Below are 14,960 nucleotides of genomic sequence, written 5' to 3' on the forward strand. Positions count from 1 at the left end.
AGAACTGGAGTGCACCTGGACCAGATAAGCTGCATGGCTTCTGGTTAAAGGCACTTACAAGTGTACACAAAAGATTGGCAACCCAGATGAACCAGATCCTAAAAACACCTGAAAATGATAAATGGATGACAACTGGAAGGACATTTTTGATCCAAAAAGATAAAGGAAAAGGAAAGGACCCTGGAAACTATAGGCCAATCACCTGTTTGCTAACAACATACAAGCTTCTTACTGGTATCATTGCAAACCAAATCTATGGATACCTGGAAAGAAATAACTTGCTTCCTGTAAAACAGAAAGGATATTGCAAAAACTCAAGAGGAACAAAGGATAAAATGCTGATTGACAAACTAATCCTAAAGAACTCAAAGAAAAGACGAACCAACCTGTTCATGGCTTGGATAGATTATAAGAAAGCGTTTGATTCAGTTCCCCATAGCTGGATCAAGAAATGCCTGGAAATCTTAGGCATCAGCAGCAACATACAAAAATTCATGGAATCTTCAATGAACCTCTGGAAAACGAAACTTATGGCTAATGAAGAAGAACTGGGTGAAGTTGAAATTAAACGAGGCATTTTCCAGGGCAATTCCCTTTCACCCCTACTTTTTATACTCTCAATGCTACCACTGGCAATCATTTTGAAGAAGATGAACTGTGGATATGAACTTGCAAAGAAAGGACTGAAAATCTCGCACTTGATGTACATGGATGATTTGAAGCTGTTTGGTAAAACAAAAGCTGAACTGAATTTATTAATTGAAAACACAAAAGAATTCAGCCAAGACATCAATATGCACTTTGGAATTGACAAATGTGCAACAATAGCAACCAAAGCAGGCAAGATCATAGAAGAGGATGGAATAGAACTAGAGAATGAAGAAATGATAAAGGCAGTATAATCAGAAGAAGGCTACAAGTACTTGGGGATTTTAGAAGCTTCTGACTTAATGCATAATAAAGTCAAGGAATTAACTTCTGCAAAGTACATTCGGTGAATTCGTAAGATATTAATGTCCAAATTGAGTGGAGGAAACATCATAAAAGCCATAAATACCTGGGCTATACCTGTAATTAGATACTCTGCAGGAATAATTGACTGGACCCAGATGGAGTTAGACAATTTGGACAGAAAAACAAGGAAGCTTATGACAATGAATCATGCCTTGCACCCTAAAAGTGATGTTGACCGATTATATTTACCAAGAGCAGAGGGTGGTCGAGGACTCCTACAAGTAAAGCAGACTGTGGAAGAAGAAAAACGCAGCTTGAATGATTACATCCAGAAAAGTGAAGAACCAATGATTAAGGAAGTAAATAAAGGAGGCCTTTTAAAGACAACTAAAACAAAAGCAGAATATAAGAAGTAATTGAGCAGCGAGCTGAAAATTGGAAAAGCAAAGCTCTGCATGGCCAATACTTGAAAAGTATTGAAGGCAAAGCCGACCAGAAACTAACTTGGAACTGGTTAAGATCAGGAGTACTGAAAAAAGAAACAGAAAGCTTTATTTTGGCAGCTCAAGAACAAGCCCTAGCCACAAACTGCATGAAGGCAAAAATTCAACATGTTACCACCAACAGCAAATGCCGCCTCTGCAATGAGAAAGATGAGACAGTCGACCACCTGATTAGTGGGTGCAGCAAAATTTCACAAACTGACTACCTACAACGCCATGACCGTGTTGCTAAGATCATTCACTGGAAATTGTGCCAGAAGTTTGGATTTGAGTTCAGCAAAAACCACTGGGAACAACAGGTTGAGAAAGTTTTAGAGAATGAGAAACTCAAGATCTTGTGGGACTTTAGGATTCAGACTGACAGGCACTTGGTCCACAACATACCTGACATAACAATAGTTGAAAAGAAAAAAATATGGTTCATTGACATTGCAATACCTGGTGATGCACGGATTGAAGATAAACAGCAAGAAAAAATCACAAAGTACCGGGACTTGCAAATTGAAGTTGAGCGACTGTGGAAAAAGAAATCGTGTGTTGTCCCGATTGTAATTGGAGCCCTTGGAGCAATACCCAAAGGGCTACCCCACTATTTAGAAATTCTAAATTTACCGGACTTGAACATTTTGACTCTACAAAAAACCACCCTACTTGGAATAGCTTACACCCTCCAACGATAGCTTAACAGTTCCTAGGTCCTTGGTTAGGACTCGAGCTACTGAGCTATTAACCAGCCTCAAAGGCTGTGAATCTCACCAAAGATTAACAACAACAACAACAACAACAACAGCTGATAGTTCCAAAACAAACAGGAAGAAAAAGATATGCATAAAGCCACAGTGTTCCTGATCTATCTTGTTACAAAACTGATGTAATACGATCCAATCTTAAAGATCATTCCTGTAAGATTGTATGATGGAAGATGTAACAGCTTTTATGTTTTATGCAAAGGGGGAAAAGTTGAAAGCAAAATAAAAAGCAAAACCGCAATCATACAATACCTGTTTGATATGCTCACTGGATTCTTGTTTTCCATGATTTGTTTTTTTAGCATCAATATCTGGATGCTCATCTTCCTCTTTAATGGGAGATCCAACAAATATATTAAATGGACTTGAATGAACAATATGTGGATTTGATCCTGCTGGATTTTTTCTTATAGGTAAAGCGGTATTAAACTGAGACAGAAAATCCATGCTTAAAAGATAAGACTGAAAATCCAAACCTATAATGCAAAACAAAAGATCATATATTTGCATTGCTTAATTAAAAACTTTCTTGATACATAGTCAAGTCTTTTGAAATAGTATTTTAGTTACTTCTAGATTTCTGCTATAATACTGCTACTATCATTAATATAACAGAAAGTTTGTTATAAAAACTGCTTACCATCATTTTTTCCTGGAACATCTTCATTTGCTTTACAAGCCACAATATCTAGAACAGATAAATAGATATTGACAATGCAAGAAGAAAAAAACCAATAGTCCACTTTTAACCTAATTTTACAGAGAAATTCTGTTTTCTAAATTATGAGCTATTCCACAAATTTGTATCATTTACAAATGTAATAAACATTCGCTCCATCTCTTCATCCAAATCATTGATAAAAACTATTGAACAAAAAAGGATCTATTTAGGATCTCCTTCCAATTTGATGAGAAATAATTGATGAGCATTCTTCAATTCAACCTTGGATCCACCTAATATATATGGCTACAGAATTCTAACCATAAGAGCCAATAGGAGCAAGAGTTCTAATGCAATAAGCAGAGTTCTTACCAATAAACGTATAGTTTAATTTCAGCATCAACATACCATCTCGAAGTGGAGAAAATAGGTCACCCAAACTATTTCTTCCCAAGTCTTCAAAATTAGTTGAATTAGAAGTATACCCATGATCCATCTCTTTGGAAGGAATCACATCCAAATTGCTGCTCTGGGTCAAATCTATAAAGGGAAAACATTTTTTTTTAAATAAAAACATGCTTTAAGAATAAACTAAACTCTCATTCATGCACGCAACTTCTGTTTTCATAAGCAATATAATTTGGTATATTGAAGAGTCATAGCAATAATGAAACAATCCAGCAGATTTCAGATAAGGGGTTTAGAGATTTATAATAAGAAGCTGACCTTTAAAAAGATGGAATGCTGCCAAAATATAATCTGTAACATGTTCCACACAATCAATAGGGCTTATTATTGAGAATAATTAATATAATTAATATTGAGTTGCAAGCAACAGCCATAACCATTACCAACCATACCTGTTAATAACTTTAATTGTGTGGACAATGAATACTAATAAATTTTGTGCCAAGACACCCACAACACTGGTAGAATGCTTGTTTCCCTTAGGCACTAATTAGCAATACAGGAAGGGTTGGCAGAAACATTTGCTGTCTGAATGAAGAATCACATCCCTCCCATTGTATGTGAACTTGTAGTTGAGTATTTCTTCAGCATAAGTGAAAGTATCTGCCAGGGCACCTTAAAGTTATACACTAATTTATGGGTGCTAGTTTATGGGTGCAAAATGACTATCTCATTTTGTCTACTGGTAACACTGGCCTTGAATATAGGACAGCACTGTTTTTCTGTAAATAAGTATTTCTCAAAATCTCTTCCAAATCTTAAAAAAGGTATTATGCTGCCATCTAAATATATTTATTATATCTGTAATTGGAATTTTCTGGACAGACTGCAAAGTTATTCAAAACAAGAAAAATAATGAATACTACAGAATACATTTAACATACAAAAAATCATTATCCAAGCATTTGATATTTTAAAAATTGCCTAGTAGGAGATTCCATAAGCATCCACAAGCCTATAACTTTTTCTTTCTAGCCGTTGCGTAGAATGGCACACTGAAAAAAATTTCTAAAATTGACCAGTGTCAATCAGAATTTTGTTATATTGTTTTATGCTAATTCTATATACAGCTATCTTTAAAAAGAAAGATATTGGTGAAAGTACCATGTTTCCCCAAAAATAAGATCCTGTCTTGTATTTTTTTGAACCCTGAAATAAGCGCTTGGCCTTATTGCCATGCGCTCAAAAGCCCAATTGGACTTATTATCAGGGGATGTCTTATTTTGGGGGGAACAGGGTATTTTAAATCAAAATACGGGAAAAAAAATGTCCGAATTCAACAGCAATGCCACATTGTGTATCTATTAAAAGCATATGCAATTTGGGTGAAAATAGAGTTTCATTTTTTTAAGTGTGTGTGTTGTTTATTCTGTTTTCCCTGACCCCAAGATGATAATTTTTTACCACAGCCCAGCTGTGATTGAGTTAAGAAACTTTTTTGGTGGAAAAAAAAATCACAGCCATTGCTAGAGTCATTGCTAGAACTTTGTACAACATAAACAATTTTTCAGTGGGGTTACAGAAATGTTAAAACAAAACAATGAAATAAGAACTTATGTTTATTCTTTGGCACTATTTTCATTACCAGATTTTTTTCTCAACAGCTTTCAAATTCTTTTTTTTTTACCTGATTTATCTGGAAGAGCATCATTTCCTTTAACTTCATTACTTGGCATGGACTGTGGCAGGAAAGTAGCAGGTACATTAGATGTAAGACTTTTTAAAATACCAACATTCTGAACTCCTCCAGTATTGTTTGTCAATTTGACATCAGGTTTTTTGCAAGTTTGTTTACTTGAACTTGTTTTATGACTAGACTAAAAATAAAAATAAGTATGTCAGAAATAGTCCAAATAAAAAAACTTATCTACAACAATGACTAGAATGCTAGCATCAACTATCCTGACATTTTTAATTCTTGTAAAAATAAAGCATTCAAACAAATTATTTTCAAGCTAAAAGACAAAGCAGTATAATTGAAAATGTCAGCCATTTTGTAGGCATAAAAACTGTTCAGTTTGAATACAATTAAAATATAAACACATTTCAAAGCTTAATAAATGTGCATGATTTCTTTATTGATTTACTATAAATGGAAAATATTTAGTTTTATTTTTTTAATTAACATTTCATCAATATATGCTCAAGATGTTTTTACCTTTGAAAAACTGTTACAATTCTGCAGTGTTATGCATTTCACAGACGTTTTGTGAGCACTGACTGATTTCACAGGTGCTGTCAGCTTTCTTAAATCATAATGGTATATTTTTCCACGAGAAGAGCCAATAGTGAGTGAAGTTCCTTCAGGCATGAATTCTACTGCAGTTAGAGGAGTTTCTGCTACTAAAGTTCTCAACTGTCTTTATATGTGAAATAAAGATATTGAACACAAAAAGGAAAAAAACCATAAGAATGTTACATACAATTTTCTAAATAAAAGCTTTTATCTTATTGAATTCTCTGTTGGGTTTGATCTGGTTACATCTATACATTTGACCCAAGATTATTCAGTGGCCTTCATGGCCAAAATAAGATCTGAGACACACGTTTTCCCAATAAATGATTATGCCTACCAATATGCCCATTCATCCTATATTTAAATTTGTACATAAAGTTAATACACAAAGGTCATCTTTTTTCTACTGGAAACATATCCCTAAATAAAGTTAACGCACAAAGGTCATCATTCTTCTAGTGGAAACATATCCTTAAATACTGCTGGTCATGATACCTTCTCAATTTTGACAAAAATTCAAGTATGTGGCATGGCAAATTGAACTCTCAGAGTCAACATCCTATACCTTATTTATGGTTTCTGTTTAGATTTTCTTCTCATACACTCCAACCATTATAGATTTATAATAAAAAACAGATTTAAGGTTTTAACTGTCTAAGACAGTAAAATAAATAATAAATTTCAGGGCATCAACATTGGATTTTCTCCACTTTTCCCATTTGATTTAATCTATCTAATAATGAATTGCAGATAACTCAAATTCAAGAAGATTTGACATATGAGTAATCATTTTCAGGTTTCATCATTATCAGGTTATCTTTACTGAAGCAAGCAACATTTTTATATATGAAAAACATTCTAAAAAACATTTTCAAATGTACCTTCCATTTACTATTGAAATTAAAATGAGTTTCATTCCGTTTCATTAGAGAGTTCATGATAAAGATTTCAAAATATTGTTTGTTTGATATAAATTTATTTATTAAATACATTGGCAGCCTATCTCACTGTCAAGTGACTAGTTGAAAGCTGTTACTCATTTTATAAATAAGTATACTGACAAGTATATATTTACCTTTTACTTGCTGTGTCATAGAGAATTATTCTTTTATCTAGACCTACAGTTACAAGCAGCAACTCACTGATGGGAGAAAAACAGATTTCATAAGCTGGAGCTTTATGAGCATTTTCAAAGTTGTGGTATGGAGTTTGACTGTTGACATCCCATAGGGTTACAGTTCCACTATCAGAGACGCTACCCAGTAATGCTTTTTTAAAGGGAGAGTATTTCAAATGTCGTATGGGCTGTAAGAAAACAAACAGACAGTATTCCATAATTTCTATTTCAACTAAAGTTTGACTTAGCCAAAATCCAATTCTAAAGATTTAAGTCAAAGTAATTAGTTGCACACATTCATAAATCAAAGACTTCAAGCTGATACATATTTGTGTAAAATGTACATTCCCAAAATGTCTTAAGATTTTATTTTTAATCCTATTAATGAAAGAATTTTTCTTTTTTTACATCAGTTCAGGATCAAACAATCAGGTAAAGACTACTTGAAATCTCAAGTTATAATCACATATGAAAGCAAAGGAATGTGGTGATGTATGTGTACAAGTAGAAACTTCTGTAGCAGCTATTAAAGTAGCCAGGCACACCTGGAAAAAGATGTGGCATTTTTAATTATTTAAGAAGAATTATAACATTTATATATTTCATAGGATATCTTTCAAAAAACTGGAAAAACCTAACATTTTTTAAGAACTCAAAGCCTTTAAGGTGAGATATAGTTTCTATTTCAGTCACAACTAAAAACATTTTACTTCATTTAGAAGTATAGTACTTGTAATTTGGAAAGAATGGTGCATAAAAATTGCAGTGTTTCTAAATGAAGCTATTTCGTAATCTCACCCATTTAAGAAAACAAGCAACATCTCTCACATTAACACATAAGAGGCCAGATATTGTTGTTCCAATATAAAATCTATGTAAATACAATACAGGTAGTCCTCAACTTCCATTTAGTGACATTTATTCATTTAGTGACCGTTTAAAGTTACAATGGCACCGAAAAAAGTGACTTAAGACCATTTTTCACACTTATGACTGATGCAGCATTCCATGGTCACATAATCAAAATTCAGACACTTGGCAACTGACTCCTATCTATGATGGTTGCAGTGTCCTGGGGTCATGTGATCACCTTTTGTGACCGTCTGACAAGCAAAGTAAATACAAAAGCTGGATTCACTTAAAAACTGTGTTACTAACTTAACACCTGCAGTGATTCACTTAACAACTTTGGCAAGAAAGCTTGTAAAATGGGGCAAACTCACTTAACAAATATCTTATTTAGAAACAGAAAATGTGGGCTAAAATGTGGTTGTGAGTCTACTTGTTTACAACAAGTCACTGGGTTCTGATTGGGGGGAAAAAACACTGGTACCTTTGCAAAAGGACTTTCTGTGTATATTATTTCCATAAATATGAGAAAGCATTAAATCCTAATTCAGCATTTTAATGAAAATTCCACCCTCAGATGTCACCAGGAAAGAAGGAGGCATATTAAAGATGGCTTAGAACAGCGGTTCTCAACCTGGGGGTCGAACGGCCATTTCACAGGCATCGCCAAAGCCCTCTCTCGCCCCCCCCCATGCCTTCACTCACCCTCACTCTCTGCTCTGTTGGATCGCCGGCCGTTTGCTTACCCCGCCCACTCCCAATCTATTGCTGCCTCCTGAGTCCCAGCTGATGGCTAGAGGAAAAAAAAACTGGTTAAATTCTTGCCACGGGGCTTCAAAGCCTGCCCCTTGCCCCGCCCCTCCGCACCACTATTTATTGCCAATAAATAGTGGTGGGCGAGGGGCGGGTGAGCCAGCAATTTAACAAATGGTTCGGTGTTTTTTTGTAATTTTATTGGCCCGCGGAGCTTCAGCATAGGCTGAATTAGCCCTTGATTAGATCGGCTCCTGACTCTCAGCTGATTTGCTCTCAGCTGTTTTGCTCAGGGCTCTGCTGCTTGCTGGAGCAGATTTTTTTTCCCCTAGCTATGCTGAAAAATGAAACTGAAAGTAAAGCAGGCTGTTGGCTTTGCTGTAACATTGGAAAATTAGGCAGGCAGATTTCTTTTCTTTTTCCTCACCAAAAAAGGTAGGTGCAAACAATGGGAAATTTAGGGCAAAAGAGGAGAGTTCAAGATTTTAAAACACAAAAGAAAAAAAGCTCTATTTAACTAGGGAATTGTAATAATTGAGATACTATTAATTGTATATTGTGTTGAAAGCACAAATGGTTAAGTTGTGGTTTGGAGGAATATATGGGGGAAATTATTTGGTTTATTATTATTGGTAAATATAATTAATTGATTTGTAAGAAATTGGATTGCATGGAAATAATTGGAATATTCATGTTCATATTGATTAATATACAAAAAAGATAGTTATATAACTAATTGATTTATATTAAAATGTTGAATTTATATTAAACAACTGTAATATTACATAATTAACCAATGTGAGGATGGATATAAAAATAGATGACAATGGGAAGGGGTATAACATAGAATAGAAGGGAAAAATTGAATTTGATTAAGATTAGAGATGAGGATGAAGGGTAGTATTGGTTTTTTACAAAAATAGATGAGGAATAAATATGGCAAAAAGGAAATATAGAAATTGTAAATTTAATTGAAATGACTAAACACTGTTTAAATTTGTGAACCGGCCAAATACTCTGTTCAAAGAAAATACATTGTATGTTTGTATGTGTTTCTAATTATTGTTATTTATTCATATTTGTTCTCTTTTATTCTTTAAAGTTTAACAATTCATTCTTTATCTTAATATCTTTATATTTTTGGGGGGTTGGCTTTCTTCCCTTTCATCTTTTTTATTGTACAGCAATCTTTCTCCTCAAACCTACCACCTCTCTCTTTTCTTTCCTTCTTACTTTCTCTTCCTCCCCCTCTTCTTTTCCTCCCTACTTCTTCTTCCTTTCTCCTTCTCCTCCTCTCTTCCTCCCTCTCTTACCCTCACTCCTACTCTAATTTCCCTTCCCTTCCTTCATCCCTCTCTATTGCTGTATCCTTTTATGCATATGGACTACTCAGAGGGCTGAAAAAGTTATTTCTGACTGGTCCTCGCACTTTTGACCAGTCCTCGAACTGTCCTCACATTTTACGTTTTTGCCCTATCTTGTCACCATGGTGAAGGGAAGCAGTTGTGAAATGAGTGACACGGTTGTTAAGAATGCTACAATGGGCATAAATGATGACCAGTCATAAATGCGAAAACCGGTCAAAAGTGCGAGGACCTGTCAGAAATCACTTTTTTGAGCCCTCTGGGTAGTCCTTTTGTGCATATGGACTACTTAGAGGGCTGAAAAATTATTTCTGACTGGTCCTCGCACTTTTGACCAGTCCTCAAACTTACGACTGTCCTTACATTTTACGTTTTTGCCCTATCCTGTCACCATGGTGAAGGGAAGCAGTTGTGAAATGAGTGACACGGTTGTTAAGAATGCTACAATGGGCATAAATGATGACCAGTCATAAATGCGAAAACCGGTCAAAAGTGCGAGGACCTGTCAGAAATCACTTTTTTGAGCCCTCTGGGTAGTCCTTTTGTGCATATGGACTACTCAGAGGGCTGAAAAAGTTATTTCTGACTGGTCCTCGCACTTTTGACCAGTCCTCAAACTTACGACTGTCCTTACATTTTACGTTTTTGCCCTATCTTGTCACCATGGTGAAGGGAAGCAGTTGTGAAATGAGTGACACGGTTGTTAAGAATGCTACAATGGGCATAAATGATGACCAGTCATAAATGCGAAAACCGGTCAAAAGTGCGAGGACCTGTCAGAAATCACTTTTTTGAGCCCTCTGGGTAGTCCTTTTGTGCATATGGACTACTCAGAGGGCTGAAAAAGTTATTTCTGACTGGTCCTCGCACTTTTGACCAGTCCTCAAACTTACGACTGTCCTTACATTTTACGTTTTTGCCCTATCTTGTCACCATGGTGAAAAGAAACAGTTGTGAAATGAGTGACATGGTTGTTAAGAATGCTGCACGGGCATAAATGTGAGGATGGTCATAAGTGTGAGGACCAGTCAAAAGTGCGAGGACCTGTCAGAAATGACTTTTTTCAGCCCTCTGAGTAGTCCCTATACCAGTGATGGCTAACCTTTTTGCCATCGTGTGCCAAAAGCGGGGGGAGCACGGTAGGGTCACATGCACGTGTGCCCACATCCAAAATTCTATGTGCCCCGCCCCCCTGTGCTGCCCCCACTTTTGGCATGTGATGGCACGGTGGGCCCGGTAGGCCCGTTTTTTGTTCTCCCCAGGCTCCAAAGCCTTTCTAGGAGCCTGGGGAGGGCAAAAATGGCCTTCCCCACCCCCCAAGAAGCCCTCCGGAGGCTGGAAACAATGTGTTTCCTGACTTCTGGTGAGCCCAGAAAGCCCGAATGTTATAGAAATGAAAGACTGGAAAATATTCCTGGGTCAGACAGATGCATTTTATTTGCGCAAAGGTTCAGTGCAGTGTTTGGTTCTCGCAAATCTGAACAAAGAGAAGCTCTGATTTCACTGCTTTTATATGTTTTCAAGACAAGGAGTTCTATGAGCCCTTCCGGCTTCCATATATGGTTACATTATAAATACATTATACTTACATTACACTTTACTAATTACCAAACCATTACATGCTAGTTAATAAAATTATTTTGGCTACACAATTTTACTACCCCATCATTTTACTAATTATTAAACCATTACAACTTTACTAACCCATCACTTTATAGTTTACAACTTTCCTTAAGTGCTGTAATGTTTAAATGCAGAAATTTATGGCTATACTTTAAGCAATAAGTAACTTTCTGTTTCCTATGCATGTCCTTTCAGATGTTACCATATAGCTGTATTTCCATAGTTTTGATTCTATTAAGAAAATATATAGAATCAGTGTGTTTGACACAGTGTCATAGGTCAAGTAATTATGAGGAAATCTATGATGTAATTGCTTAGCTTCTTCTCCTTATCAGAGTCAGTCATCCACCAGAACACCATTCTTAGCTTTCCTGATGGACAATAATGGGGTTCAGCTGCCTCTAACAAGCACGTTTCTCTCTTATAATAATGTGAATAGAGAGGGTCTTTCAGAGTTCAATAGAGAAGGTCCTTCAGAGTTCATGGATCTGATTTTATGTATCTGACTTTGTATGATTCTTATTTTATTCACATTATTTCTTATTTGCTATAATTCCTACTTTATTCACATCACGAAAATCAGCTGGCTGGCACACACATGTGTGCCGGAGCTGAGCTTGCGTGCCCACCAATATGGCTCCACGTGCCACCTGTGGCACCCGTGCCATAGGTTCGCCATCACGGCCCTATACACATAGCCATGGCCACCCGGTCACATGACCAGCTAGCCACGCCCACCCAGTCATATGACCTCCAAGCCACACCCACAAAATAAGCCACGCCCACAGAACCGGTAGTAAAAAAATTTAGAACCCACCCCCGGTTGGGGGTCACCAGAACATGAGGAACTGTATTAAAGGGTCGCGGCATTAGGAAGGTTGAGAACCACTGGCTTAGAGTATTAACTATTCTGTGAGACACTATCCAACAGTCTGCCCCAAAGATGTGTTTTTATTTTTTTCCCCCCCTCAGGATTTTTCTTTGCATTTGTTGCTAGATCTGGCCTATTTTTAAATTTACTATTCTGCCAGTTTCTTGCCCCCACACAAAATCAGACCCTGTTTATTCAGTTTTGGAATGTTGAACAATAATTTTCCAACATTCTGTTGAGTTGAAGAGAGTAACAAGTTAGAAAAAACATGCAGAACATATCTTTATTTCACATAGATTTATATCAAAGCACAGCGACTTATTTTTTCCTTCCCAACAGCAATCCTATGACAGAGAACTGGGCAATGCCACCCGGAAGAATGCAGAATTAGAGGAACCAACAGCATTCTGATGATGCTGCCCAGTTCTCTCAGGGATGCACTGGGAGCTTTGTTTTTCACTTCTTCAGACCCAAACCAGAATAAGTCATTTTTAAAATATGTACACATAAATTAGGTCCCAGTTCTCTTGCAGAGGAACAGAACTCTGAGCTCTTTTACATTATTTATTTCCAACATTCTGTCAGGTTGGAAGGAGTGAAAACAGTGGGACACAGGTATGGTTTTTCACTAAAAGCACATTTTCTGTTGTGGCTCAACTATGTGGTCATAGCATAGCATATAGCACTCAGAGAAGAGATTGAAACTGACACAATATCCAGTAGTGAGAAACAGAAAAGTAGTACCTGAAAAACCTTTAACTGAACGTCAGCATTGATACCACATCTTTATTACAAGAGCAGCCCTTTCAAATGTTTAGTCAGCAAGTCTGCCATATAAGTTTCACTGGAGTGACATGCAATTAAAATTTAACAACTTTTCCAAGGTAGGCAATTCTGCAATAACAACGGAAACTTTTGAATCCTGACAAGAATGCCAAGCTTAGTGTCTCTTCTTTATTGCTAATTTTTTCAAGACTGAGGCTGTGATTCAGCAAGATATTATGAAGCTAAAATTGATGGGATAATGCCTTTTTTTTAACTGAATGCATTATTTGTTACCATGGAACATACTTCCAATGAGATTATTTTCACAAACCTTCATATATTAGACATTTAGCATGCTTTGAACACACATTTAAAAATAGTGTGAAAAAATGCTAGAAGAATCTCTGGGGAAGTGGGGACTACTAGATTCTCTCTACCTCCACGAAGTCTGATGACCACCTCTTCATAATTAGAGGTGGGAAATATTTTTTTATTATAGTGTTAAATTTATATTCCATCTTTATTTACATAATTTACAATGATATACACAATGACCCTAACACCTATTTCTCTTGCAATAACCACCCTGTGAGGTGGATTGGAATGAAAAAGAGTGGCTCAAAGCCATCCAACCAAGCTTCCGTGTCTAAGGCATGACCAGAATTCAATCCTTTGCATTTTAACCACTGTTCCAAACTGGCTCCATATACACAGACATACACATTTTTCAGAGGTTAAATGAACATGCAGGTGTTTTGAAAAAGCTGTACAAGAAAATCAAAAGTGTCAGAGTAAAACCATTTACTGTTGCAAAATGGTGTTGTCAACACACACACACACACACACACACACACACACACACATAGAGAGAGACCCAATTTTAAATTAGGTTACTTCTTCAAAACTTTAGAAATGTGTAAACTTCACGAGGAAGGAGAAGATCTGAAATATTTTGTTCCAGTGTTCTCATGTCCTATTATATAATTTTTTTCCTTTTCCACTTTCCTATGTTCTATATTATACTCAAAATAAATAATTCATTCAGTTTCAAGTAAACAAGCAGAAAATCCGAAACATTTAATGTTTCTACTCATAAATTGCATTAAAAACAATGAATAATTTCATTAGCATCATATATTTTATATAATAACTATTTAAATTTCATTTACCTATATCATAATAAATGCTCCTGATTTCACTTTTAGAATTTTCATCCCTGAGTCATAAATCCCTATATTTTACATTAAGATGGATCTAGATTTAACAGCAATTGAACCTTTCTTCAGCTGGCTATAATGAAACGTTATAAATGGCAAAACAAACCACAGCCAGGAATTTAAAGTGCACACAGAAAAGTCCAATTAATATAATCCAGCTATATGTCTTTTAGCATCTTGTCACTAAAGATCCAATATTTCATCCCTACTTTCATTGCTTTGGTCTTTAAACAAAATCACATTGTCTATCAATAACTGTCAGACACAGTTTCCCAAATAAGCCACACACAATGACAACTTTATTAGCTCTGCTATGAGGTGGCTTTTTTAAAAAGAGTAAACTGACTATTAAAAAGTTTGCATTGATATAACTGATGGATGATAACAATGAATAAAAAACAACAAAGTTTCTTCAAACTGGGCTTTTGCTTTTAATGGACACAATGCCACTATCATATCTTTTGCAAAGTTGTGCCATGTAATATTTAGTTTGTTCAGATTACTAAAAACAAAACAAAAATTTCTTGTCAAAAAGAAGATGCAATAATATACCTAAAAATAGGTTATACCATTAGCATCTGATCACCTTCTTTTCTGCTAATGTATCAAAAGGATCCCACATTTTCATACATATTACCCTGTAAGTTTCATTCAATTAAAATTAAATAGAACCAACCAACTTTCCATTAATGTAATTAGTCATTATCCCTTTTTGTCACAAATTAGAATATGATAGCATCATTTTCAAAAGATATTTCCAGTTTTTGAAAGCTGTGTATAAATTTGGTGCTCAAGTTGTATACCTTCTGTAAGATTACAATAGAATCCAT

The 14,960-nt window shown here is 35.7% G+C and overlaps 1 protein-coding gene across 1 annotated transcript in view; it reads right to left on the bottom strand.

Annotated features, from left to right (window-relative positions):
* The window catches only part of NEDD1 (NEDD1 gamma-tubulin ring complex targeting factor), a 45,060-nt gene that overhangs the window by 10,666 nt on the left and 19,434 nt on the right, over positions 1-14,960 (bottom strand). Inside the window, exons 6-11 of the mRNA XM_034402918.3 lie at positions 6,647-6,876; positions 5,494-5,695; positions 4,963-5,152; positions 3,276-3,407; positions 2,847-2,894; positions 2,459-2,682 (exon numbers count right to left, since the gene is read on the bottom strand). Of these exons, the coding sequence (XP_034258809.2) occupies positions 2,459-2,682; positions 2,847-2,894; positions 3,276-3,407; positions 4,963-5,152; positions 5,494-5,695; positions 6,647-6,876 (1,026 nt within the window). The remainder of the gene's footprint in view (positions 1-2,458; positions 2,683-2,846; positions 2,895-3,275; positions 3,408-4,962; positions 5,153-5,493; positions 5,696-6,646; positions 6,877-14,960) is intronic.

The sequence above is a fragment of the Pantherophis guttatus genome, chromosome 7 (assembly GCF_059756535.1).
Source record: "Pantherophis guttatus breed Tessera chromosome 7, ASM5975653v1, whole genome shotgun sequence".
Taxonomy (NCBI): domain Eukaryota; kingdom Metazoa; phylum Chordata; class Lepidosauria; order Squamata; family Colubridae; genus Pantherophis; species Pantherophis guttatus.